At 44.5% G+C, this 27,673-nt stretch overlaps 1 protein-coding gene across 1 annotated transcript in view; it reads right to left on the bottom strand.

Annotated features, from left to right (window-relative positions):
* PTN (pleiotrophin) overlaps positions 1-27,673 on the bottom strand; it is an 86,091-nt gene that overhangs the window by 11,130 nt on the left and 47,288 nt on the right. The window contains exons 2-4 of the mRNA XM_083401582.1: positions 10,370-10,479; positions 6,480-6,653; positions 5,078-5,239 (exon numbers count right to left, since the gene is read on the bottom strand). Of these exons, the coding sequence (XP_083257708.1) occupies positions 5,078-5,239; positions 6,480-6,653; positions 10,370-10,478 (445 nt within the window). The 5' untranslated portion in view covers position 10,479. The remainder of the gene's footprint in view (positions 1-5,077; positions 5,240-6,479; positions 6,654-10,369; positions 10,480-27,673) is intronic.

Raw genomic sequence — 27,673 nt, 5'->3', positions numbered from 1 at the left:
TTTGTTTAAATGTGGGCTGCTTCATCTTTGGGTTTTTGGAACCCTGATGGAAAGACACTTGTCAGGAAACAGCAGCACCTGCTGGCAGAAGGTGGCACTGCAGGCCACAGCAGTAGCAACACCCGGTCGACACAAGCTGCAAAAAAGAGGGACACCTAGAGGTGGAATTAGGACCAGAGACATGGCAACGTGTGATGAAATTGCCCATTCAGCTGCTTCCCCTCCATGGAAAAGCCTTTCAAGTCACATCTGTCCAGATGGACTCTATCGGGCGCCAAGGAGCAGCCACAGAAGGGGATCTCTGGGAAGCAGCAGTCACCAGAAAAAAATCTCCCAGGACACAGCTTGAAGGCCCACAATAAAACAAACATGCCACAGCATTGTTGGTCAAGGTCTGGTCACTGCCTAGATGGGAGACCACCTGGGGACTCTGCCTTGAGTTCCAAGGAAGAAAGATGAGCCATAAATGCAATTAATGAATTAAGAATTGATGCTTCAGCTGAGACTTCTGCATTGCAGGTTCCCCAGAATGATGTCTTCTAAAAGTCAGATAGTTGTTTATCTCCTTGACATCTGATGGGAGGTGTTCCACAGGGCAGGCACCACTACCAAGAAGGCCCTCTGCCTGGATCCCTGTAACTTCTATTCTTGCAGGGAGGGAGCCGCCAGAAGGCCCTCAGCTCTGGACCCCGGTGTCTGGGCTGAACGATGGGGGTGGAGAATCTGGACTCACCTTCCACTCTCTGTACACAACTGCACATCTGGAAGGAGGTGCTTGCATGGACACCCATTTCAGGCATCAATGAAAGCGTCGAACAGAAAGGTTGCAGCCCATCACTGTCCCCACCCTGTGTTTATTGCCTTTGTCAATGGAATATCTAGAAGGACTGTCTTATACTGGTGGTTTTAAAAAACCTCATGAGCAGAGCCCCATTAACACTCTGTATCCAAGGGAATTTTTAAAAAATTGTATTTTAGGTGGTACTTATTAATTTAACAATAGTGATACCTTTTTTGCTTTGTGGCATCGTAACTATTTTCCAGTGTTTGTGAGACACTAATAGATCTGAAACTACCATTTGCTGACTTTCTGGAACACATTTCTTACAGCAAACAGACCAGATGATTAACGTGAGCTGTGATGGATGCACATTTGCAACCCGCAGTGTTCGCCACCTGTGCAGTCTGCGTACGCACAGGTTGCAATTCGGAACTTCTGCACATGCGCAAAGCACAAATGCAACCGCCGAAACCCGGAAGAAACCTGTTCCGGTATTTCTGGGTTTCGGCAGGTTCGTAATCTGAAAAAACGCAACCTGAAGCGTCTGTAACCCAAGGTATGACTGTATATGGTATAGAAGCATTCAACACATTCTCTTAATTACTATATTTCAACTTTAAAACGAAAACAAAAGCAAAACAAAACTTTACTGCCACCACATCTGTATAAAACCACCTTGTGTTGCATAATATACCGGTAATTGCTATTCTACTGTTTGCAGTATTGGCAATAATATAAAATTCTGCACCACTTCGGTGCTGCTCTAAATCTATTGGCATGGAGACTATAAATTGAGCACCAATGTTAATTGCAAGGAAATGATGTTTCATTTATCTAACTTTTAATTTTATTTATTGGATTGGTATAACACCCTTCTCCCAAAGATCACGGGGCAGTTCACAACACAAAACTACAAAATGAGAACACAAAATACATGATAAAAAGAAGAACAAAAACAAACCAATGACCTCTCTCCTGCAAACACTTTAAAAGGACACAGAATGTTAATCAGTCAAAGCCAAAGGTCTGGTTAAACAGAAACACTTTTGCCTGGCAGCTAAAAATAAATAATGAAGGCACCAGGTCAGCCTCCCTGGGGAGAGCGTTCCACAGATAGGGAGCCACTGAAGGAAAGGCTCATTCTTGTGCTTACACCCCCTGGACCACTCATGGAGGAGGCACATGGAGAAGGGCCTTAGGTGATGGTTGCAGGGTCCAGGTGGGTTCTTATGGAAAGAGGTTGTGCTTAAGGTATTGTGGTCCTGAGCCATTTCAGTCTTTATAGATCAAAACTAGCACTTTGAATTGGGCCTGGAAACTAATTGGCAGCCAGTGCAGTTGAGCAAAGATCAGTGTAAAATGCTCAAACCATCTTCCCCTGGTGAGCGAATTTCCCAAACCGTCTTCAGAGGTCTTCTTATCCTCTCTGTCTAGAGCAAATGTTTTGCATGCAGAAGATCCCAGATTCCCTCTCCAGCGTTGCCAGGTACGGCTGGGGATGTCACTGGTCAGAAACCCGGAGAGTTAGTTGGTGTAATCAGTGTGAACGATACTGAGTTAGATGGACTGATAGTCCAACTCGGTAGAAGACAGCTTCCTATGTTCCTACATTTTTTTGTGGCTCACATGTCAACACTGAACAGGAATCAATGATCTTCACACAGCACATAGTCCAACAATCGCTCCCATGGGATGTAATGATGGACACCAACTTGAATGGCCTTAAAGGAGGATTAGGCAAATTAATTGAAGATATAGCTATCAATGGCTACTAGCCACAATATCTATGCCATATCTTTTCTATCAGAGATAGCACGCCTCTTAAAGCCAGCTGCTGGAAGTTGCAATGTTGTACTCATGTCCCGCTTGTGGGCTTCCTACAGGCATCTGGTTGACCACTGCAAGAACAGGATGCTGGACTAGTTGGACCATTCGCCCAATCCAGCAGGATATGTATAGAATCATAGAATTGTAGAGTTGGAAGGGACCACAAGGGTCATCCAGTCCAACCCCCTGCTATGCAGGAATCTTTTGCCCAAGGTGGGGCTTGAACCCACAACCCTGAGATTAAGAATCTCATGCTCTACCAACTGAACTATGTTCCCTCAATGTACAGCTAAGGAACAGTGGTGGGTATTTTCTAGCTTCTACTCTTGGTTTGCATGGAGTCATGATGATTCCTTCCCCCACTCTTCCTCAAATCTTCTGCAGTACAGAGACAAAACGTCAGCATGAAGTCTTCCCTGAAGGTAAAATGTTTGAGACACACAGCTTTAAAGGGCTCCTGCCTCCTTTGTTTTCTATCCTGCATCCGTCTCATTATCCAGAGCAAGTAGACCAAAAGAAAACTGCGATATTTGATTAGGCTCTCCTGTTTTTCAGGTGGCAGCAGGAACTCTGAACCAGTAAACAAGCATCCATGCAGCGCACCTTTTGTGATGGGCACACAATTCCTTGTCTTAGACACAGTGGTACATTTCACAGATTCAGTTCTTGCTATCAGTTCCCCTGTGCACACAGCACTTGTTACAGCTGCAGAGTTCATTAAAAGACCCAATTAATTAGAACTTCTCCTTTTTAAAAAACAACCTTATTTATCTGGGATTGACACATGTATGCCTGTGGTTGAGCATGCAGATCTCTGTGTTCTGGGGCTTACATGGTAAATTATTCCTTCACATTTTTCACTTTTCTGAAGCTGTCCAAAATCCTCCTCCTCCTCAGCAGCAGCATCATAAACATCATTACAGTAATAAGTGTCTAACAATACCTGGGCATTGTATATTACAGTTAAACGGCAAACAGAAACGTGTTCCTGGCTGCAGAGTCAAAGTCAAAAATCAACCACTAGGAAGGGTAAGGAAGTAGACTTGGTTTAGGAAGAAGGAATAAAAAGAAAGGAAAAGTAGAAGTGGAGGGGAGGATTCCAAACCATAAACTAGAACTGCTTCAGTGTTTATAGAAGTTTCAGGGCAGAATAAATAGGTTTTTAATTTAAAAGACAAGAAGGGGAAGGACAGATAATGCCCTTCTTATTATAAGATCACCCTAAATATAGCTCAAGTGTAAACCAAGCACACAGATTTATCTTATCAGAACATTTGTCATTTGGGGACCTACAAAACAAAAAGAATCTTTCTACAACTTTTTTCAACAGCTTGCCTTTCTTCTTAGACCTTGACAAAATGGCTTAGTTTTATCTTTAAGGCAACACTCCCTATCCTTCACAGCCAAATGAGGTGATCCCTTTCTTAACTTATTTATGTATTATATACCTCTTGATTGTAACAAAACCTCTAAGCGTTTTATGGTGGCAAACCTTACTTTCAGTCAATTGTCTATAAATCCTAGATCTCATTTATCAGTAGTTTCTTTCAGACAATATAAGATGCATTGACAAGATCTATTCTAAAGGGATGCCATAGCCAGTCATTTCATTGGTCGTCTTTAGTTCAACCTGGCTAGAGGGTGATGCGATAATGGGAGCTGCAGCAAGGGATGCTGAAGGATTCTGTCAAAAACAGAAAAGGCAGAGGAAGATGCCAATGTAAAGAGATGGCTTGATTCCATCTTTTGGTTCCACCCTTCCTCCTTCAGACTGATGCTTATCAATACATCTGATTGAGGTTTCATGCTTTGTGGGTGGTAGCTAATGAAACCATGCAAGGGTACCATGAAGTTATCAGCCAATTGTTGCAAGTGTGGGGTGTAGGAAAAAAGAGGGGAAATTATTCAACATCTGACACAAATAGCTCCAGTCCTGCCAGTTGAATATGAGGCATTGACAATTGCCCCTGGAGAACACAATGCAGGACTGTCTATCTGTTCCATTGGGGAAATGTTGGCCTGGACTGGTCAGAAAAGTCTTCTCTTGAAGATTACTCTTTCCTGGAGGTGTGTTTTAGCTTGCAGGGAGCCATCTCTAAATGGTAATTATATTCCCTCTTGTGGCTGAAGCCTTGTGGATGTTTGTTTTGAATGGTTGCATGATGGCTTTATGGGCATGTTCATTGCTTTGCACTCAGTAAAACTGAGTTGTCCATTTCCCTTTTGTGGTCTGAGTTTTTTGTTCCTGCTTACACAGTCTGCGAAACTCTAGTCAGCTCTCAAACAGGCCTGTGCCCCTGCTGACCTGTCCTTTTAACTAGAGATGCTGAAGACTGAAACTAGGGCTATCTGTACTGCAAGCCACTGAGCTATGGCCCTTCCCTGCCAAGGCAAGAGTTCAAAGAGACCAAGAGCAATGATGGAATGATGGGAAAGACTCTACATCAACGATTTTCAAATGTGTGTTACCTTGAGGTTTGGGTTTGGTAAGCTTCCCACAGGGCTTTGAGATGGTGACCGTCTTCTGGCAGTCTGCATTGTGTAGGGCTCGCTTGAGGTTCCCAGTTCGAGTCTTCAAGGCAGTGTTTAGGTCACACTCTCCCCATGCCTGGAACTGGTATTTACACTCCGCTGCAAAAAAAAAAAGTAAGCACATAATATTTTATTATCAGCAGTTGAAAGGTAAGAACAAAATATGGTTACTTGAACATCCTTGTATGCAGGGTAGCTTCCTTCCCAAACAGGGCAAGAATAGTATTGCTTTTTTGTTCCAGTTACTTTTGCTAATATTTATGTTAGGTCATCTAGGGCCAACCTCTTTTATACCAGGGATGGGGAGCCTTTAGCGCTCCAGATGTTGCTGGAATCTAGGGCCACACACTGAGGCCACATTTACACCATGCATTTAAACGCCTAGGATACAACTTTAAACAGCCATGGCTTTCCCCCTAAAGAATTCTGGGAGCTGTAGTTCATTAAGGGTTCTGAGAGTTGTTAGGGAAACTGTGTTCCCCTCACAAGAGCCACCATTCCCAAAGGAGCTTAGCAATCAATCCCTCTTCCCAGGGGACTTTGGTTTTTTGAAGCCAAAATCTGCATTACAGAATTTGGAGAGGTGCAAAATCCAAAGGGTAACTATATTTCACTCTGCACATTCGTCTGGGGAGCTGCAGAACTTCTCAAGTCACACCAGCACACAAATGCAAAAAGTGAATTCCTTATGCCCAGAATTTTTCAACATGATCATGAAACCAAATGAATTATCTCTCTGCCCACCTGTCTGCCTTTACTTATGTTTTACTACAGAAAATTGCCTTGTGGGATATTGCATTTTCACTAGGTTTTCCTTTCACCCTGCATCAGAAAAATAAACGCTCCACAAATCGTAATCCTAATGGAAAAGAAATGCCTAATTTAGTAGGATGATATGCTCAAATCTCCAGCAAATGAAGGCAACAGAATGTTGCTCCTAATTACTTTTCACCATTGCTTTATCATTTAACTGTCTCATCAAACTGACTTCCTGTTGCTCAAAATTTCCTGTTCTCCCAAAGACTTTGATGAGCTAATTAACCTACTCAGTCTGACATGGCCATCTTAAAAAAATAAAATCACTCTGATTCTTTTTTGAACTTTTGGAGAAATGAATGGAGCTTGAAAACTCACTTTTGTCCTATGACGCCTCCACAACTTCCTTTTCCTGATATGTCATCACATGGTGGCCACTTTGTGGCCGGTGCCCACGGCACTTCTCCAAAATTCCAAAGGTGCCCTCTGGCTCAGAAACGTTGGCAACGCCTAATCTAACAAATGGTTCAAGGTATGTACTCATACTTAGCATAATGGTTAATCTCAACCCTGTACACATTACCTCCAAATTGCTTTTTCCAGTTGCAGGGGATCTTACACCTTTGCGTCTTCATTGTTTGCTTACAATCAACTCCAGTCCGGGTGCCCTCACGGGTCCCCAGCCCACAGTCTCCACTAGTAGGGACACAAACGCTCCATTGCCATTCTCCACAGTCAGATTTTTTCACCTTCTTCTCTGGAAAGAACCACAAGGAACACAACTCAGAAGAAAATAAAGGTCAGGGTGCACCTAAAGTAACTCGTGTGGACTGACTGCTTGGGACGGGAGGTGACTGTAGTGGTGTAGCGTGGGTTGCGTGTCTATTCCTGCCCCCTCACACATCCCTAGGCGCTCCCCGAGGGGTTACCGCTCGGGGGCGCGCTTTAGGCCCTAGCCTCCGTAGGTTTCGGACGAGGCGACGCCCCCCGGAGTCCTTTACCGAACTACCCTTCATGCATTGGGGGAGGTGATGGCGATCCTCCCCCCCCAACCTCATTTGCATAACAATACCCCGGCCAATGTCTAACCGCCAAAACCCAGGAGTTGTGACGTTTGCTACGAGGTAGGCGAAAAAACCAAGTGGCTTCAAAATTCAGCCAATTAGCCAAATGGAAAAACTCCTACCAGGCCCCTTACGGTGACCAGCCGAAGCCCATAGCAAGGTCCGAAGCTAACCTAAAGGGTGGGTGGGAAAACCGCTGCTGCTACCAAGAGAGGAAAGGGGCGAGCCTGGGCTGCCCTGACCTTAAGTGCCCTCAGGTAGGCCCGCCCCTATCGCCAGCCGATTGGCTGGCGCAGCCGCTAATGAATAATAATGTGGACGGGAATCTCGGAGAGTCCCGCGGGGCTAGGGCCAGCCCCGCGAGAGTGTGGATGGGGTCGTGAGCCCGCAACACCCCCCCCTCCTGAAATCGGGAGTGGTTTTGCCAGCAACCATGGCCGTGCCAGGTGGAGGGGGAGGAAATGGATGGAGTACACATAGGCATTCAACTGCCTAACGGCATTTGCATCACTCAGTGATCACAGCAGCAGAGATAAGAAAAGCAGAGTTGTTCCATTATCTGGAGATGTCACTTCCTGGTTTGCATGGAGAAGTTGTTTTCAACAGAGCCTAGTGATGGAAGCACGCAGCTGTATTGAGGCAACATTGAGTGTCAAAATTTTGTACCCCTAACAATTTTGTGCCTGGGGCAGCCGCCCCTGTGCTACGCCACTGGGTAACTGCATCCTTGCTGTACTCTACTTAATACAAACCTTGAGGCAAGTTTGAGATTCCCCTGCTTAACCACTTATATATGATCAAACTGTGTAAGATCAGAGCTAGCTCTTTGCTAAAATTAACTGATCTTGGGGTTCAGCAACCCTTTCTTTCTCAAAAGTTTTTCCCCTCCCTCACGTAGCGATGCAGCCATTCTAAGACCTTCCTGAGTCAGACAGTTTTGAAGATATGATGCTATATTTCTTCCTTGCTGTAAGCCAATGACTCCAGGGATGTCAGATTCTGCTGCATTCAATTCCTCCATTGCCATTTACAATGAAACACAGCATCAGCAACTTGTCACTTCAGCAAGTCCCTAGTCACTTTGTCAAAAAAAAAGTTAATGGTTTCTTTGTATTTCATAACAAAGCACTAAGTGCTTGACATTCTCACATCAGTTGAATCTGTCCCCTGGGAGAAGAGAGAGTTGAGGAGCCTGCCCAATAAAACCCTAATATTTGCCATAAGCTTTTGAATGAGGCACAAGGCAAATTTTGAAAGAGGCACAGGACCTGAAAAGCCTGAGTAGTTTTCCTATCCTTCGAATGAATCCTGAGAACCAAACAAGACATTTTCATCCCACAGCATAAGTAATGTGACCAAATGATAACCACTACCATGAATAGGGGACACGGGTGGTGCTGTGGGTTAAAGCCTCAGCGCCTAGGGCTTGCCGATCAAAAGGTCAGCGGTTCGAATCCCCGTGGCGGGGTGCGCTCCCGTCGTTCGGTCCCAGTGCCTGCCAACCTAGCAGTTCAAAAGCACTCCCGGGTGCAAGTAGATAAATAGGGACCGCTTACTAGTGGGAAGGTAAACGGCGTTTCCGTGTGCGGCTCTGGCTCGCCAGAGCAGCGATGTCACGCTGGCCACATGACCCGGAAGTGTCTTCGGACAGCGCTGGCCCCTGGCCTCTTTGAGTGAGATGGGCCACAACCCTAGAGTCTGGCAAGACTGGCCCGTACGGGCAGGGGTACCTTTACCTTTACCTTACCATGAATAGAGATATGTGACTCAATTTGCAGTGGGCTCAGCCAAAGTTCATTAATTTGGGCTCATTTCAATCCAAGCATGAATTAATTTGGCCTCCATTCTGAGCTAATGAGAAATCACTCTCCAGGTGATGTCATCAGAGGGTGACCACTCCTTGAGGTCTCCCGAATCCCATTTCCTATAACCCCCACACTTAAAATGAAACAAAACCCTGGTGGTAGCAAGGCCTCACAATGGCGATGCCTCACTATCAGAACTTCGATATCCAAGTAAGATATATAGGATGCATGGGAAACTGCATGCCCGATGGAGCCTTGTGCCTGGGTTGCTGTGATGACACTCCTGAAAGTGTCATGCAAACCCTATGGAAAGGCTTCCCCCAACGTAGCTGAAGTTTGAACAGAGGTTTATGGGGGGAAATTCGGGCCAAAGTACCAACAAATATTCATGAGGATTTTATTTATATATAGCAGAAAAATGCAAATGGTTGCAGAAATAGTTCTCAGTAGTGGTGCCCTCCCTGTGAAACACCCTTCCTTCCGATGTCAAGGAGATAAAGAACTATAGAACTTTTAGAAGACATCTGAAGGCAGCCCTGTATCAGGAGGTTTTTAATCCTTGATGTTTTGACGATGTTTTTAGATATGTTGTAAGCCGCCCAGAGTGAATGGGGAAACCCAGCCAGATGGGCAGGGTATTATTGTTATTAAGAACTTAATTTAAGATTGGGAAAATGAGAAACCTGGAGGGATGAAATGGACAAATATGTCCATATTTTCTTCATACATAGGAGTGGGGTGGCAGTCCAGCACTCTAGCCCTAGACTGCAATTGCTGTCCATCCACCATCTCCATGGCTGTGATGTACTGATGCACCTACAAAGTGTTTTAGGTGACTGATAAAGGTAAAGGTAAAGGGACCCCTGACCATTAGGTCCAGTCATGGCCGACTCTCAGGTTGCAGCGCTGATCTCGTTTATTGGCCGAGGGAGCCGGCGTACAGCTTACGGGTCATGTGGCCAGCATGACTAAGCCACTTCTGGCGAACCAGAGCAGCGCACGGAAATGCTGTTTACCTTCCCACCAGAGCGGTACCTATTTATCTACTTGTACTTGACGTGCTTTCGAACTGCTAGTTTGGCAGGAGCAGGGACCAAGCAACGGGAGCTCACCCCGTCGTGGGGATTCAAACCGCCAACCTTCGTATTGGCAAGTCCTATGCTCTGTGGTTTAACCCACAGTGCCACCCGCATCCCGAGATGACTGATATGCCCCTCCCCCAAAAGGTGGTGGTGTTAATGACAATGGGCAGGATTCACCTGAGTGAAATCAGAGGAAGCTTGCACACAGAATTCGGCAGTAGGACATTCTTCTTCTCCTCGTGCCCCCTAAAACTGGCTTGGGGGGGACAGGAGAACCCCAGAACAGGATGTGGAGGGAAGCATATCATTCCATCTGGCAAGCTGAAATGCTTGTGATGATGGAACGACCAACACAGCAAGATGTTGAATTCTTCCTCCCAACATTTCCCCAACTAGTCAAGGTAGGGGGAAAGGGAGGGGGAAGAAAACACTTTGTATACCAACACATGTATAAAAGAGACAAGGAAAGTGAAAACTTCCCCACTTTTCGAAATCACTCGTAACAAGCAATAGCATCCTTACCTGGCTTTTCTTTTTTCCCTGCCTCGGTAGTGCTCACGGCTGCTAGCAGGAAAATAAACGCGAAGAGGACAGCTGTAAATACACGACTCTGTTCTTGCCGTTTCTGCATTCTGGGAATTAAGAGGCGGGTGATATATCAGAAGGCAATACATGGTATATGCAAACAATATATAGGTAAGATGCTCCAGAGCGACTAAATAAACCACTGTTTGTACTCATAGTTTACTGCTAATAGAATAAAGCACATTCACGTACAAGGAGAACAAGGATCTTATTAGGAAGCTAGAATATGAGTTCCAAGAAATGTCCCCCAGATTTGATACAAAGTCGGAGGTTCTTCTAGCAGCCTGGGAGGCCTTGTGTTGGCAGCGGCAGCAGTGGTCTAGCAGACCTTGCACCAGCGGCAGCAGTGGCAGGAGGTGGCGACAGAAGCACAACATTGTGGGCAGGAGGCTAAGCATGGAGCCCAATGCTGTGCAGCTTCAATGGCCACAGCTCCTCCTCTCTCATGCTCAGGAGACGTTTGTCACTGATGCTGTGCTACTCTCAGCTCCACCCTCAGCCCCTTCAGTATTGGGGGTGCTGAGTCCCCCTATAAAATTTATTGAGAGGGCTGAAGACACACCTCAGCCCCTAGGAGTTGGCACCTGTGGCTTTCGTAATTCTGGGACTATCCCTGGGAAATAGGGACACTTGGAGGGTATGTGGTTTTCTCATAATGGATTGGCATAAAGGTAAAGGTACCCCTGCCCGTACGGGCCAGTCTTGACAGACTCTAGGGTTGTGCGCCCATCTCACTCAAAGAGGCCGGGGGCCAGCGCTGTCCGAAGACACTTCCGGGTCACGTGGCCAGCGTGACATCGCTGCTCTGGCGAGCCAGAGCCGCACACGGAAACGCCGTTTACCTTCCCGCTAGTAAGCGGTCCCTATTTATCTACTTGCACCCGGGGGTGCTTTCGAACTGCTAGGTTGGCAGGCGCTGGGACCGAACGACGGGAGCGCACCCCGCCGCAGGGATTCGAACCGCCGACCTTTCGATCGGCAAGCCCTAGGCGCTGAGGCTTTTACCCACAGCGCCACCCGCATCCAATGGATTGGCATAAGTGGCTACAAATTGATTTGGGTCCACTCAAGGCTCTCTGTAGTGATCTGTCACTACCTCAGCCCAATCCAGACTCAGCACAAATGGTTAAAATAAACAGTGCAGTGCAGTTTGGGATTCAGACAAATTGCTTGTACAGCCCTACTGAAGAATGTTGAAACACTGTGAATATTAAGGTTGTTGTTTTTGTATGTGTATTAAGGAGAGAAAAAGAATGATTACTTTGGCTGCATCAAATATGCTGATTTTGCCAAGAATACAAGAATTGTCAAAAAATTGGCCCTGCCTGACTTATGGCATACTTTCCCCACCTTAACTTTATAGAAGCTTCAGAACAATAAGAAGAGGTTCACAACAACTGCCCCCCCACCAATAAATAGAAGTGGGATCCATTTTTTCACCATTTATGAACACTGTTATTATGAACAAGCCAAGTGGTTTATATTGAGTCCTAAGCAAAACAGATTTTTAAAAGCTTTTAAAACACAATGTAAATGTATCAATAATAAACAGCAATTTCTAATACCAGCAAAACCCCCAAAACAAAGAGCAAAGTATAAGGTGATTCTAGATCATGGTCCTGTGCATGTAGCATGAAAAGCCTATTTGCAAATAGGGCGGGGGGGGGACTGAATTTCTTAAAAAGAAGGTGCTTTTGATTTTAAAATGTGTCTCTTCTGCATTCTGTTCCGCCTAAAAGCATTAACCTATGAGAAGCTCAAAGGCATTTTTAGCTGTTTGTGTTGAAACAGCCGCATGCTATTCAGTTATCAGCTTTTATGCTAACCATGGCATCTGGATTCCACAGCATTTCTGTTGCTGCAGTTCCCCCTTCTCCAATTTTTGCTGTAGTGAATGTGGGCAGACCACATTATCAGGTTGCAATGCAAAACCCACATTTCTGGTAATAAGTCGCACTGAACTTAATAGGACTTTTCTCTGAGTAGACGTGTGCTGCTTGGGCGTGATGGGACTTGTAGTTTTAAATATCTAGAGGGCACCAGCTTGGTCAGCTAGTGTAGAGTTAGGGGGCAGGTTGAGATATAAACTTCTTCACCCTTTTCTCTAATGCTGTTTTGCCGCTGATAGTCCCCACTTCTCCAATATGACTTTAATCCCACTGGTCAAAAGATAAGCTCAGCCTTTCCCAATTTGCTGCTGCCTTTGTGCTATTGGGTGCCCAGTTCCCACATACCCAGCAGCCAAAGGAAGCAATGGTCAGGGATAAGTCCAACAATATTCAGAGGGCAACAGGTTGAGGAAGGCTTGAGAGTGCTTAGCACTCCCCAACGGATTTCTATAGAAGCTTTATAAAGAAAATGGTGGCAGGAAAAGAGAAATGATTAGCCTATCAAGAGTTATTAGAGTTGCATCAAGGAGATGACAAAAATAAATAAATGAATGGAACAATTAGTAATGGGAGGTCACAAGTTTCAGTGGTTTTCTTATTTACAACTAGTAGAGAGATTTAAGTTGGATTAAAATATGGGGCATGGAACAAAGTAAGATGGATTTTGAAATGCAATTGTGCAATGATGATGAACATGTTATATCAAAAATGTATAAACACTGGCTGAAATTTGAAATGGAAGAGGAACAAGTTAAAGAATGCATGATTAAACAGGCACATCTTTTTCATAAGTAGAAATACTGTATGGGACGTGGGTGGCGCTGTGGTCTAAACCACAGAGCCTAGGGCTTGCCAATCAGAAGGTTGGCGGTTTGAATCCCCGTGACGGGGTGAGCTCCCATTGCTCGGTCCCTGCTCCTGCCAACCTAGCAGTTCAAAAGCACATCAAAGTGCAAGTAGATAAATAGGTACCACTCTGGCGAGAAGGTAAATGGCGTTTCCATGCACTGCTCTGGTTTTCCAGAAGCAGTTTAATCCTGCTGGCCACATGACCCGGAAGCTGTACGCCGGCTCCCTTGGCCAATAAAATGAGATGAGTGCCGCAACCACAGAGTCGGCCACGACTGGACCTAATGATCAGGGGTCCCTTTACCTTTACCTTTATAGATACTGTAGCTGACAGAGAATCAGAAATCTTTTTCTTTTCAAAGAAAAAAAAGAGAAAAAAATGTGTTTGAGTAAACACTTACAATTAACAAAAGAATAAGTATAAAAACTATAAAGATGAGGATAGACGGATAAGAGGCAATAACAATTAATATAGAGATACCATATGAAGATACCTGAAAGCAAGCGGGGGGGGTCAATATGGGGGGGGGGACACCAGAAGAAGAAGTTGAGGGAAGTTGGGAGGGGGGGCAAAAATGGGGGAATGTATATTATTGAGTTTGATGATCTGATATGTTGCAATATGATAAAAATGTAAAACCTAATAAAAAATTATTAAAATTATTTTAAAAAGAAATCTTTTTCTTTTCATTTCTTCTTTCTTCTTTCTTTTCTCTTTTTCAGTTTTTATGTTAACTTTAGTACATTGCTCTTTTTTTTCCCTTTTAAAGCTTTAATAATAATAAAACCTTTCATTTAAAATAGAGAGAACTCCCTTAATACTCTGGCATGCGGGGGGGGGGTGCTGATGCACCTACAGAAAAGGGGTTATGCATCATCAAAAGAAAGAACAAAAGACAGCAGAGATTTGAATACAATTTACATATACTACTGTATATGTATAGATTCAAATTGAGAAATTGCACCAAGAAACAGTCCTCTACCCCAGGAATGCATAACCTGCAGTTCTCCAGATGTTGCTATACTACAACTCCCACCATCCCTTTCCATTGGCCTTGCCTGCTGGGACTGATGGGCAGAGGACTCTGACAACATCTGGAGATCCACACGTGCCCCATCTCTTCTCTACCCACCCTCCAACTGCCCACCCTATGGAGATGGGGGCAGCTGGAGGACAGTGCACTCCCAAATAAATGTTATGCAGACTGAAATGGGGGAACTGACTTTCGCCGCTCTGATTTCAGCCCAAGACAAAAGCAGTGCATAAACGAGCCTCCAGTCTTCAAAAGCAAAGGCTTTAAGTTCATATTGAAAAGAAAGTAAAAGGACTCTGTCTCTAATCCGACAAGGGAAGAAGCAATTCTCACCATGAAATGTGTTTGAAAATGTCATTTGGCACTTTTAAGTGTCTCCTGCTGGTTGCCTTCTCGCTGAAAAGTCACATAATTGCTATTGATGTGCACTACTGTGAAGGGAAGCCCAGTATCGGGGAGAATAAAGTGCTAACTTCTTCGGCGTTAGAGGACATATTTTAATACATAAAGATGTTGATTGCAATAAAGCTAATTGTATGGCCATGAGATGATGATGTAACAGCGTCCCTGAAAAGCCCCATTATGACACTATAGTCATCTGTGAAGAAGAATCCGTTATGTACACTGCACTCCCCAAGCATCATTTGACAAATCTTGCATGAGGGGTCACCAATGTGGGCACAAATGTACCCACTGGTACCTCCTACGTTGCCCATGAAAGGTTTCTGTAAATATTTCCTCAAGAATCCGCAATGCATGAGGGACTGTTTGTTCTTCCTGCTCACTGCTTGTTTGCACTTGCTTTGCCTCTCAGGCACTGAACATGCCCTATCAAACATGCCCACGTTTCATTAGATGCCAGGATTGGACACCCACACTTCCATCTGTTCTGAATTCAGGAAAGGTGCAAAAAGTCACCATCCTTGCAGGATTGGCATTGGCTATCAAGCTGTTACTGGGCCAAGTTCAAGGTGCTGTTACTTACATATGCAGCCCTATGCGGCAGCTAGACTGGTGACTGGGAGCGGCCGCCGAGACCATATGACACCAGTCCTGAAAGACCTACATTGGCTCCCAGTACGTTTCCGAGCACAATTCAAAGTGCTGGTGTTGACCTTCAAAGCCCTAAACAGCCTCGGTCTTGTATACCTGAAGGAGTGTGTCCACCTTTATCGTTCAGCCCGGACACGGAGGTCCAGCTCCAAGGGCCTTCTGGCAGTTCGCTTCCTGTGAGAAGTGAGGTTGCCTATGTGCCCACTGGGTCAAAAAGACTGATTCCCCCTATATTCCACGCTTTCTAGATTTTGTGGTCCCACCTGGGAAATGGTGAATCACTCTACCTCCAGCCCATAGCATTTTCCCTTCACCCTTTAGTCCATTCCATACCTTTTGACTCATTTATCTGTGGCATTAAAAGAAAAAGTTCTGTTGTTGGTTTTTTTTGCAGGAAATCACATTTAAATGCTCATTAAAAATATTTTAAAATGTGTTCTTTCTCAGAACAGGCATTGATATTTTTCTTTCTCAAAATACTTGTTTTCAAGTATACTTTTTCTACCTCCCCCCCCCCCCAAAAAAAATTACCTTTGCATTGGAACGTTTGGGAAGTGCAAAGCTAGAAGGCAACTAAGTTCTGATTTGCTTATGGAGCAAGTCACTTCAGACTGGAATGGACAAAGATCAAAGTCTTTTAGCCCACCCACATATCAACAATATCCAGATTTTGTCCACAACAGGGAGAGGCAATTACAGAGTCCAATGATTGCTTCCATTCACTCTGTATATATGCAAGACCTGGGGATGAATGGTGTCAATGGCTCGAGTCTTGAGGAAAGTTCAGCCACCTTCCGATATATCCACATTAGACTGTGAAACCAGGCATGCCTCTTATGATAAATCTCATTTCAAGGTGAGACGATCCCATATTGGACCCTAAGGCATATGTTCCACTGTTCAATTGCTTGGCAGCAAAAAGGTAGCCTCGAATAGCGCTGCATTTGGGAGCAGCCCTCTGCTGAATTTCCCACAAAGATTGATATTCCCTGCAATGGAGAAAGGCAACATATTCACACAAACCTCCGCTGCATCCAGTCTTGTGATCATGTTGACACATCTGTTCATGGTCATCATTCTTGCAATCTGTTGCTGGAGAAGAAATTTGCCCTTTTGGGTAAGGCAAGTGGGTTGCATGTTCCCTGGCATTGAGATGCTCACTCATGTGCATCCCACTGAAAGTCATGTGACGCAGAGGAATGGCACCTGCAGCTAGATGCACATTTAAATGCACCACATTACTTCCAGTGGGATAGGCTTTTGAGCAAGTACCTTAATGCCAGGAAGAATTGGCTTGGTTACCACAGTGTTTCCTCTTACCCTTTGATGCCCACCTGCTTGTGAGCTTCTTGAATCATTTACCTAAGTGTTGTAACATATTGCGCAAAGGAGAGAGATTATTTCATTGCGGGGATATGCACAGAACTCCTGCACTAGCCCAACATGACTTCACAGCAACAAACCATCCCTTTTTTTGTGGAGGAGGAGGAGGAGGTGGAGGAGAAGGAGAAGGAGATGGAGAAGGAGATGGAGGAGGAGTTTGGATTTGATATCCCGCTTTATCACTACCCGAAGGAGTCTCAAAGTGGCTAACAGTATCCTTTCCCTTTCCCTTCCTCCCCCACGACAAACACTCTGTGAGGTGAGTGGGGCTGAGAGACTTCAAAGAAGTGTGACTATCCCAAGGTCACCCAGTAGCTGCATGTGGAGGAGCGGAGACGCGAACCCAGTTCACCAGATTACGAGTCCACTGCTCTTAATCACTACACCACACTGGCTGAGAAAAGGATGGTGTGCTGTGCCAAAAAGACATCCTGGGTCTTTTCTTTTTGGTCAACTAGTCTCTATGGGAAAAGAAACTGCATCCATAAATTATCAACGGGGAGGGAAAAATTGGGGGAAGTTCTCATTGGTGGGTGTAAGCTTTGCCTTGCTTTTAAGTTGCTGGTGTATATATAAAAAAGGATCAGGTTGCAAGTACTTATAAATATCTCTGTCTGAGAGCATGAAGAGCTGCTGGTAGTCAGAGCCCAATAATGGACTAGACCAGGGATGAGGAGTCTACAAACACCTCCCCCCCAATATGGACGACAACTTCCATCATCCTTATTGCCATGCTATCTGGTACTGATGGGAGTTGGAGTCCAAAACACCTGAAGAGCCGAAGGTTCCCCCTTCCTTGGCTAGATAGATGCTTGTAGTTTGATCTCCCTAAGGAGGATTCACCTACCATGGAATTATTATTATTATTATTATTATTATTATTATTATTATTATTATCCCAGCCAACAGATAATAATGATAATAATAAAAAGCAATAGAACATTAAACATTAGAAACTTTCCTAAACAGGGTTGCCTTCACATGCCTTCTAAAAGTCATATAGTTGTTTATTTCCTTGACATCTGATGGGAGGGTGCCACTACTGAGAAGGCCCTCTGCCTGGTTCCCTGTAGCCTCACCTCTCGCAGGGAGGCAACTGCCAGAAGGCCCTTGGTGCTGGACCTCAGTGTCTGGGCTGAACGATGGGGGTGGAGACACTCCATCAGGTATACTGGGCTGAGGCCGTTTAGGAAGTTGCAGAAGCCTCCAATCCTGATTTGTAACATTTTGTTGCCAAAGCATTATGGGAACACTGCAGATAGTGAAGCTGCTCAGCCCTGACCTCACTCTTCTCTGAACCATTTCAGAGAGTCCTCCCAAGAAATCTTGCTTTCACTTTGGGAAGGGCAAAGCAGGAAACAGTTCCTATGTCTCTTGATGATCTCTTTCGGAAGGGGAGACGTCTGCTTGTACGGCTTCGCTCATCCTCGCGTGACAAACTTCATCTGCTTAGATAATTCCCTCTTGTGCCCGATTGCTAGAAGTACGGTGGGTAATTAGCAGGTATGAAACAAAAACAAAACTAAGCAACACATGAACTGCAAGCTGCCAGTCGTGTTTATCATTTACACAGTGCTAATGATGTAAAAGGAAACTGTAAAGGCAATTCTTTAAAAAGCGGGAGGACTCTTGGCAAAACCTGTTTCTGGGGAATGATGCTCTTGGGGTCGTTTTCATGATCCAGGAACAGCAGCTTTAGCTATTCATCAATGTTTGTTAGGATGTGTTTAAATTTAATTCAAAAGAATAATGCATGGGCTGGTGGGAAAAGCTGCCAGAACCACGATTTGATAGCTCAGGGATGGATGATCAAGTACAAATGCTTTTAATGGAAGGTCTGTTGTGTTCACATGCTGCCAGAGGTTTTAACGTCCAGCCACTACTAATTCCACTTTTTCTCACAATAGGTCAGTATGAGGTGATCATTCAGGACAATTAAGTCATTCTGTGCTAGAGTAGTACAGGAAAACAGGTTGTGCTTGTACTTTAGACCTATAGGGCTGTCCCTGGTGAACAAAGCTGTTTCAGGGAATGCAGCCTTAAACCAGTAGGGGGAGCTGGAGTTTTCTGAAAAGGGGGTTTATTTGAACCCTCAGAGCCCATTATGGCAAAGTGGCTGTGATTTGTCAGAAGGAGGGCCTGAGTCGATTCTGAGTGCTGCTTCCCATCTCCTCCTCAGCAAGTTGTAAGAACGAAACTTTTGTTGTTGTCGTTATGAGGCCCAGCATAGCTTATCTAGCAGCGGCTAACCTTGCTCTCACAAAACTTCCAACATTTTACAATGAAAACAGGGACGTTCCTATGCAGGAGAAAGGCTGAGGGCAAGATCTGGAAGCTAAAGCACAAAGGTCCAAATGACAAAAGACAAGCAAGGCAGGCCACAGGCTAGGATGGGGATGGTGACTATTTTTCTGGCCAAGAGCCACATTCATTCATGGGCAACTTTCTGAGGACCACATGCTATGAGTGGGTGGAGCCAGAGGCAAAAGGGAGCAGAGCCATTGATGGGAATTTCACCTTCGTACAGTAGACGACTTTCTGCGTGCTCACAGTCCTCTTTATCCTACATCCAGATGAGCAAGAGTTTTTAGTGTTCAACCACACAGTCCAGCCAGGCCAGAACACTCAGATGTTGTCTGGGGAGCATGGTTAAAATAAAAACACAGCATTGAATTCCTGCACCTACATACTTCAAGAGTTCAAGTAAGAGTGGCAGGAGAAGAGAGGAGACATGGGAGTAGTGAAAGGCAGGGAATTCAATCCACATTGAAAGGAGGAGCTACCCAATTCCCACTTTTTGGAAGAATGTGAGAACCAAAACATAGCCATCACCAAAATTCACACTTCTCTGAATTTTGTGATGAAGTTATCCAGCCAAGTAATGTGTACAGAAATGCATATAGTAGGGTCAGGTGTGTGCAAAAATGCATACTATGGAGAAAATAACATGTGGAAATGCATTATAATGCAGTAAATTTATTTGCAAAAAATGTATGTGTTGGGCAAAATTGCATACAAACATAAATATTAGGAGACATTTGCACTAAAATGCTGATGATTTTTCATTAAAAAGAAAATCAAAAAGTGATGTAGAAATGTGAAGAACTGAACTTAAGATTGGAAACATGAGAAACCGAGAGAAGTCAAATTGGTCACATTCACCCATCACCACACAGGCGTGTTGTGGTTGTGGATTGTCTGTGCACAGAGATGTACACTAAGGTAGCTTAATGTGGTAGGAACTTCAAGTCAGTAATAACCTTTCAAATCAAACCATGGCATGGAGGGACACACATCACACGTCTCTTACAACAGGTGGTCCCATTGGGTTCTGGGGTTTTAGTCAATTGATTGGTTAGATTAACTATTACATTGATTCATTTTAGCACAAGGCTTTTGAAGAACCACAAGTGGCAGGAAACACATTGGGAGAGGCATCTCCCACCCCATCTTCTTCCACACATGAAGGAATGTCTTTCTAAGATGGCTATGACATTTTAGCATCCTCTGAAAGTTAAATGCAGCCATGGGCCTATGGCAGAAAATCATGAGAAACCTGAAGGTGCTAATTGGAACACTGGAAACGAGCCCCAACCAGAAATTAGCAGTGGGACCACATAACACCAATCCTGAAAGACCTACATTGGCTCTCGGTACATTTTCAAGCAAGGGACGCGGGTAACGCTGTGGGTTAAACCACAGAGCCTAGGGTTTGCCAATCAGAAGGCTGGCGGTTTGAATCCATTGCTCAGTCTCTGCTCCTGCCAACCGAGCAGTTCAAAAGCACGTCAAAGTGGAAGTAGATAAATAGGTACCACTCTGGTGGGAAGGTAAACGGCGTTTCTGTGCGCTGCTTTGGTTTGCCAGAAAGCGGCTTAGTCATGCTGGCCACATAACCCGGAAGCTGTACGCCGGCTCCCTTGGCCAGTAAAGCGAGATAAGCGCCGCAACCCTAGAGTCATCCACGACTGGACCTAATGCTCAGGGGTCCCTTTACCTTTACCTTAACCTTACATTTTCGAGCAGAATTCAAAGTGTTGGTCTGATCTTTAAAGCCCTAAACAGCCTTGGCCCTGTATATCTGAAAGAGTGTCTCCACTCCCATCATTCAGCCCAGACACTAAGGTCCAGCGCCAAGGGACCTGGAAGGGATGCTGGAAGCTGCCTGGAGTGGCTGGGGCTACCCAGTCAGAAGGGCGGGCTACAAATAATAAAATTATTATTTTTATTAGTGGGCCTTAGCAGGACCCTGAAAGCTGCCTGTGGGTTCTGATGTCCTGAATCCTAGGATTTTTGAAAGAGATCTCTTATTGCTACCTAACTGTTAAGAAGATATGCATTTCCCCCTATTTTCTGTCTGCTTCAACTGAATATATTTAGAGAAGCCTATGTTGGAAAGGACCCTGAGGCCTGGAGGTTTGGGCAACCGGCACTCTCCCTCTCTAACCATCCTTTCCCCCACCCCATCAAGTAATACAGTTCCTATCTCCAGAAAAGGGTGGCTAGTTCAGTTACAGAAAGGTTTGATCTGTGTGAAATAAAGAATCCCACAAAGGCACATTCTGTTCTTTCATCCCTGCTTGGCCTAATTGGTTCATGCAGCTAATCAAATATTTCATTATCCCGGATAAATATTCTTCTTTTGTTCTGCTCCTGTTACTGAAATAGATGGATTCACAATGCCAATGCAGGGCTGAACGATTCCGTGTAAGGGCTGAAGCCAATGCTCTTAAATGTGTTTTGGGTACATTTCCATTTAAATGTAAAATCAATGTGAAAGAACGACTCCTCGACTAAGCACCAAGTTAAGGTAGAGGGATATAAAAGGGTCGATTGCCCCAAAGCAAGGAAATGTCTAGTCAGACACATAACACTGGCCCAAGTGTATGGGCTTGAGGAGAGAGCAACCAAATCAGAACCTAAAACGAGTCCTTGTTGTGAATATAGAAACTGTAAGACAGGGCCTTTCTCAGAAGAGCTTTATGACAATTCAAATGTAGAATTGTTTATTAATTGATGAAAGTGTTGTAAATCATGCATAATACACACACACTGAGAGAGAGAGAGGTCTCCCTCCATTTTCTCACCATTCTGCTGTCTGCATTCCCTCCCCCATCACTTCATCCTAACATTATGACAGTATGGCAGAGCCAGAGGCATTACTTTTGCTTTAAGCAAACATTTGCCTATAGCATCTTCTTTACACTTGGACCACTGAGATGCCAGGAAGCACTTGGAAGCGATCCCTGGTCTGATTTGTACCACCTTGCACAGAAATTGTTTGAATTCAATCAGAGAGGAAAAGAGAGATGGTCACAGATATAGGGTGGTTGCCAGTGCTAGTTCTACTCAGAGAAGACCCATTAAAATGAATGGACTTCAGTCATGCCTACTAATTTCAATGGATCTGCTATGAGTAGGACTAATACTAGGTGCAACTAATAATTCTGAACCTTCTCTCTCCTTGCCCCTAACCTGTTGTTCTGCTTGCTGAAGGAGGAAAGTCCATGATTTGGTATTGGGGGGGGGGGAGGCTCTGTTTCTTCAAAGAGTCCTTCTTATCCCTCAAAGTCTCATTGAGGCCATTAGAGAAGGGTTTAGATGAGGAAGTGGAGCTCAGCTTCCTCACTGGGCCTTCTCTCCTGCTGCCTTCTTCCCCAAGCTGAGGCTTTTCAGCTGGATTCACAGTAGTTCCACCGCAAAATCCATGGACACTCTCCTCTTACCCCCTCACACCAAGTGTCCTCTTCCCTCTATTGTTGTTTAGTCATTTAGTCGCATCCGACTCTTCGTGACCCCGTGGACCAGAGGCACTCCTGTTTTGTCTTCTCTCTATAGGACCTCTTGATTCCATTCTGCCTCCCAGTTTTTCTCATCTACCTTTGAGACTTGGCTTCTAGATGAAGTTACTCCTGTCCAGGGGTGTCCATGTGACATCAGATTTGGGCAGCTGTGATTGGACCACATGCAGTCCTTCTTGCAGCAACAATGAAAGGGGAGGTCAGTTAAACCAAAGAGTGCAAGCTGAGGGTTAATTTGTTCTAAAAGTTTTAATGCAGTCAGTAGATACAGTGGCAGGAGTCACATGGGGATGCTTCCAGAGAGCATGGGTCTATAAGAGTCAACTGGTAGGGGGCAAGGTCTCTTCATGCCCCCCTAAAAAAATTTTGGAGGACGCCTCCCAAAACAAACTTGATGGGCATTGCCATTCAAAAGGTGTGCATGTGCCATGTCATGTGATCAATTATTTGGGATGGGGCGTACCTCCCCCCCCCCCCCATTTTATTCAAGTTGACATCCCTGCATGAGTCGTAATGAGGACAGGGCATGTTGCATGCTTAGCAGTTGCATTGAGCAAAATGAATTTCCTCCAGCTTTGGTTTATTCTGTATATAAGGGGCAGCAGATTCATTCTGGTAGAAGCCTCTCTCGGTATGCTCTGCTGCCATATATAAGGACTTGGTCTGCAAACTATTAGGTACAGCATTTTTACTGCTGCAGTTTTGTTCAGCCTATTAGTTTAAAAGTTTGACGGGTCCTGTGTTTTCTGGATTTAGTCTGTTTTCTTCAGCTGCTTCTGCTAACATGCCTAACCTGTGGCCACAAGGGATGGCAGGAGAATCATCAGTGAGTTAAGGTTGCCATGGTGGAAAATCCCAGGCCCAACAAGGACCATATGGTCTGACTCTGTTCAAGGCAGTTTTACATATTTAGAGCAGTAATGGGGAAGCTGCTGGTCCTCCAAATGTTTTTTGGCTCCAACTTCCACTTGCCAAACAACATCTGAAGGGCCACACACCCTCCCATCCCTGGTTTAGAGTTTATGGAGCAAGTGCCAGCTTCTGAAAAGGGGCAAAAAAATAAGACCACCACTCTGTATTGATAATGCACAAGAGAACCAGATAAAAGGAAAAGGGCTTCAGAGCAGTTTAAAGGGGTGAGTGGAGCTCACAAGACAGTTAAAGAGGAAGTGTGAAATAAAATGAGAGAACCAGCAGTTAATAAGAGCTCAGTAGCCGGAGCCACGAAAGCGTGAGACGGATAATGAGAAGGAAGAGGCTGCCTCAGACAACTGTGCTGTCAAGTTGCTTCTCCAGAGGAGCATGAGGGACAAGCATTACTGAGAAGTAATGGTTCATTTCACCATCGATCCCTGGTGGAGGAAAAGGAAATAAAATGCAAGGGAAATAGGCATGAGGTAATCAGCAGAAGTCATTTGAGTTAGCGGAGTTTATGAGAAGCCCTGAAATGAGAACCTAGGATTTCTTCTAGCAGAACAGGGCTTCTCTCTCCCTCCCTCCCCCTTTTTAGAATATGTCTATTCTAAAAACAACAACATTTATTTGGAAACAAAAATACCCTGCTTTATTGTGCATAGAAAGCCCAAGGACCACAGTCTCTTGTGCGTAAGAACATAATGTGAGCTTGCTGGATCAGGCCAATGTGCCATCTTGTTCAGCATCCTGTACTCAGAGTAGGCACTCAGGTGCCCACAAGAGCACTCGCCACTCCTGTGGTTTCTAAAACTGGCATGCAGAAGCATTACTGCCTCTGACCACGAAGGGGGAGCATAGCCATCATGGCTTGTAGCCATCCTTGTCCTCGTACTTTCTTTTCTGTCCTGAATCTTCATTGTGAGCAGCCTTCCAGCGGCCAAGACAAAAGTTGGGCAGGGCATGTAGCTCTTACCTTTTGTACCTACATTTCAGCCATGCAAGGACCAGAGAGGTTTGTGTACACATCCATCCATCAATCTGAGGAAGAGGCATTATTGCAGTTGAAAGACATTGTCTAGCCAGGCAAAAGCTGTCGAGGAGGGTGCACAGCATCAGTCAGGGGTTGTTTGTGGGGAGGTATATAGCCTGGGCAGAGTCCCGGGGGCCAAATGGGGAGACCTGGGGGGCTGCATTCAGCTCTTGGGCCTGAGGTTCCCCACTCCTGGTAACAACAACAACAACAACAACAACAACAAAGAACATTTCTATCTGTCACTTCTTTTTCCCTCTTCAGTCTTAACTAGATGCATTTGTTCCAAGTCAGAACTCCTAGCAGACCAGAGAGTTAATAAGACAGAACATCACCCCCTTGTGTCACACACTTGTCCATTCAGAGCAGCTGCCTCACCCTATCTCTTTACATTTATGTTGGCCTCTGATGTCTGCTGAAAGGGAGCTCTGCCCCGGCATTCACCTTTTCTCAAATGTGGAACATGTCATCCCATAAAACATCACCTTAATCATAACAACTGCACTTCCAAACATGGAACTGAGCATTTAATGTCTAATTGAAAGGTTCATGGGTGTTCCAATGAACCCACAAAATTAGCAAGAAGCAAAGGACTCGCAGCTTGGTGAAAGAGTGCCTGCTTCGCAATTCAGGTTCAACCTCTGTCACCTGTATATATCAAGCAGAAGGTGATGGGGGGAACTCCAAACTGTGACTCCAGAAAGCTCCTGCCTGCCAGAGCAGTCAATACTGGACTAGATGGGCAAATAATCTGACCTGCTATAAGGCAGCTCTCTATACTATGATGAGAACTTAATCATTTCAGCATTGACCATTGCATGATTATCTGCAATGGGGAGGCATGAATGGAGCTGTCCCTGGTACTGAAGTGAAGTATGCATGGAGGAATCTGCAGGATGTGAACTGTGGAAAACCCTAGCTGTTGTACTCTGTGCTTCCTGAATTCCCTATCTCCCGTGTCTCTGTTGAGCAAAGAATGCTGTGGTGGTTTTCTTCATTGAACCATTCATTTATTGGGTGTCTATTTGTTGTTGCTCCAAAGTGCATGGCTGTTCTGCATGACTCCCATGCATGACTGCTGCTGCTTGTGGGCTTCCCATAGGTATTTGGTTAGCCAGAGAACAGGATGAGATTAGACAGGCCACTGGTCTGATCCAGCAGGAATTTCTTCTGTGCGAGCCCTGTTGAGTTCAATGGGACTTACTTCTGAGTAAGTGCTTATAAGATGGGCAGCTCTGATTTTGAAAATCTTCCCATGCTTTCTTCCACCAGTCTGTCACTTTCATCATCCATCACTTTCTTTCCTCTTCGATATCCAAATGAATGGCAACACATGTGGCATAATAACTGTGTAAGAATGTGTAAAAGTGTGAAATAATGTGGAGATATTCTCATTGGTGTGCATTTGAAAAGAAAGAATGCATGATAGACTCAGTTTGTGTCAGTTGCTTTTAGAATCCATATCCTGGAGGTGCAAAGTCCTGTTATCTTAACTGATTTATTTTTGACAGCTTTCAGGCATCCACGTGTCCAGCCTTCTTGCAAATGCTTTACTCTCCACTGCAGGGTTGGGGTCCCCCGCTGATGGCTCTCAGGCAGTGGCTGATATGATCCCTCAACTTGTCACCCCAAATTATCCTTCCTTTCTTTCTTTCTTTCTTTCTTTCTTTCTTTCTTTCTTTCTTTCTTTCTTTCTACCTCCCCCATACAGAGCTCTACCAAAGCACGGGTTGATCTTTCCCCTTTTAGTCCTAACTGTGCCTCGGGATTCTTTGTTTAATTTTTATCTGTGAGTCACTTATTCCTACACTATTTTTGCTAACATTCCCGTCCCTGAAGCCCTTCTGAGAATAGCTACTGTAAACAAGCAGATAATAAATATATATTCTTTTCTATTAAAATTTCCCATGCTACCACTTAAAACAAATTAAATGCAAATAAAGCTGCAGGAAAGCACAAAATTGCCACTATTATTATTATTATTATTATTATTATTATTATTATTATTTTCAACAAAAAAGAAGACTCTTATGATAATTGCTAGTAATTTAAATATCACTTCTAACAGTAGCAAAGTGCTTAATCAGAAGCAGGGCTCAACAAAGCATATCACTAGTGGCAGGGAGCAACTTCTAATGGGTTCTTGGTGAACAGATAGCAATTTGTTTGTACCTCACAGACCCATCAGAGAATATAGTTCTCTCTCCCTCCCTCCTTTCTTTTTGTTTAAAAATGGCAAGATAGGAGATTCTAATTCAATCTTAAGACGCTCTTTCAGATAGTAAGAGTGGTTTTTAAGCAGAGGTTGGATGGCCCTGTGTCATGGATGCTTTAGCTGAGATTTCTGCATTGCAAGGGGTTGGACTAGATGTGATCCCTTCCAATTACTCCTCATCACAATTTTCAACCAAACAAATAAAAATTGGAAAATAACTGGTACAGACCTACAGGGATCTGCACCCCAGTCTCTGCGGGTCAAATCCACCACCCTTTTCTGTATTCAAGACTGAATCTGCACTGGGATTTTCAAAGGCGCAACTCTTCAGTGCTCCATTGTTTTCTTTATTATTACTTAAATTCATGTTTGCATAATCTGTCATTTAAGCCATCACAATTATATATAGCCAGTGAATATTCAGTTCGCAGCTTCAAAGTGATGAAGCCACAATTCAGATGATAATGAAAAACAAAACCCCTCCCACTTCCTTGAATAGAGCTCATACTGCTCAGAGTCCATTCCAGTCACTGGGAGTTCTGCATTGACTTCCCTGATGAATTATATTCAGGTCAGTGGATACAAAACAGACAATACAAAGTCAATGAGAAACTCCCTTTGATTGGTATGAAGTCTTTAATATACAGCTGTGCATTGATTTTGTACGGTTTTGTATTTTGCTTTGTCTGCATCTAATGGGATGGAGAAATGTAATTGCAATTTTTTGGTTGTTGTTTCTAGAAAATGGAAAATGACTCCTGGTTCGGGTGCTGTGCTGCATGCAGGAGGTTTTGGTGCACCATCTGAAATGAAATTGACTCCAGGCAAGTGGGGAAATTAGTGCTACCCCACTTGCCCTTAAAAAAAATCTAAAACACAAGTAGCAAATGTGATGACATTCAGATATTGTCGGACCACAATCAGTCTCATCCAGCATGGTTAATGGCCAGGGATGATAGGGGTTGTAGCCCAACAACGTATCTGGTGGGCACCGTGTTGGCTATCCTTGGACTACAACATGCCTAGGGTGAGATTTGCTTCCCTCCTCCTGCATTGATAAAAATGGAATGAA

Source organism: Podarcis tiliguerta (assembly GCF_965153285.1).
Source record: "Podarcis tiliguerta genome assembly, chromosome: 10".
Classification (NCBI taxonomy): domain Eukaryota; kingdom Metazoa; phylum Chordata; class Lepidosauria; order Squamata; family Lacertidae; genus Podarcis; species Podarcis tiliguerta.
This window is presented reverse-complemented; position numbering and strand designations above follow the sequence as displayed.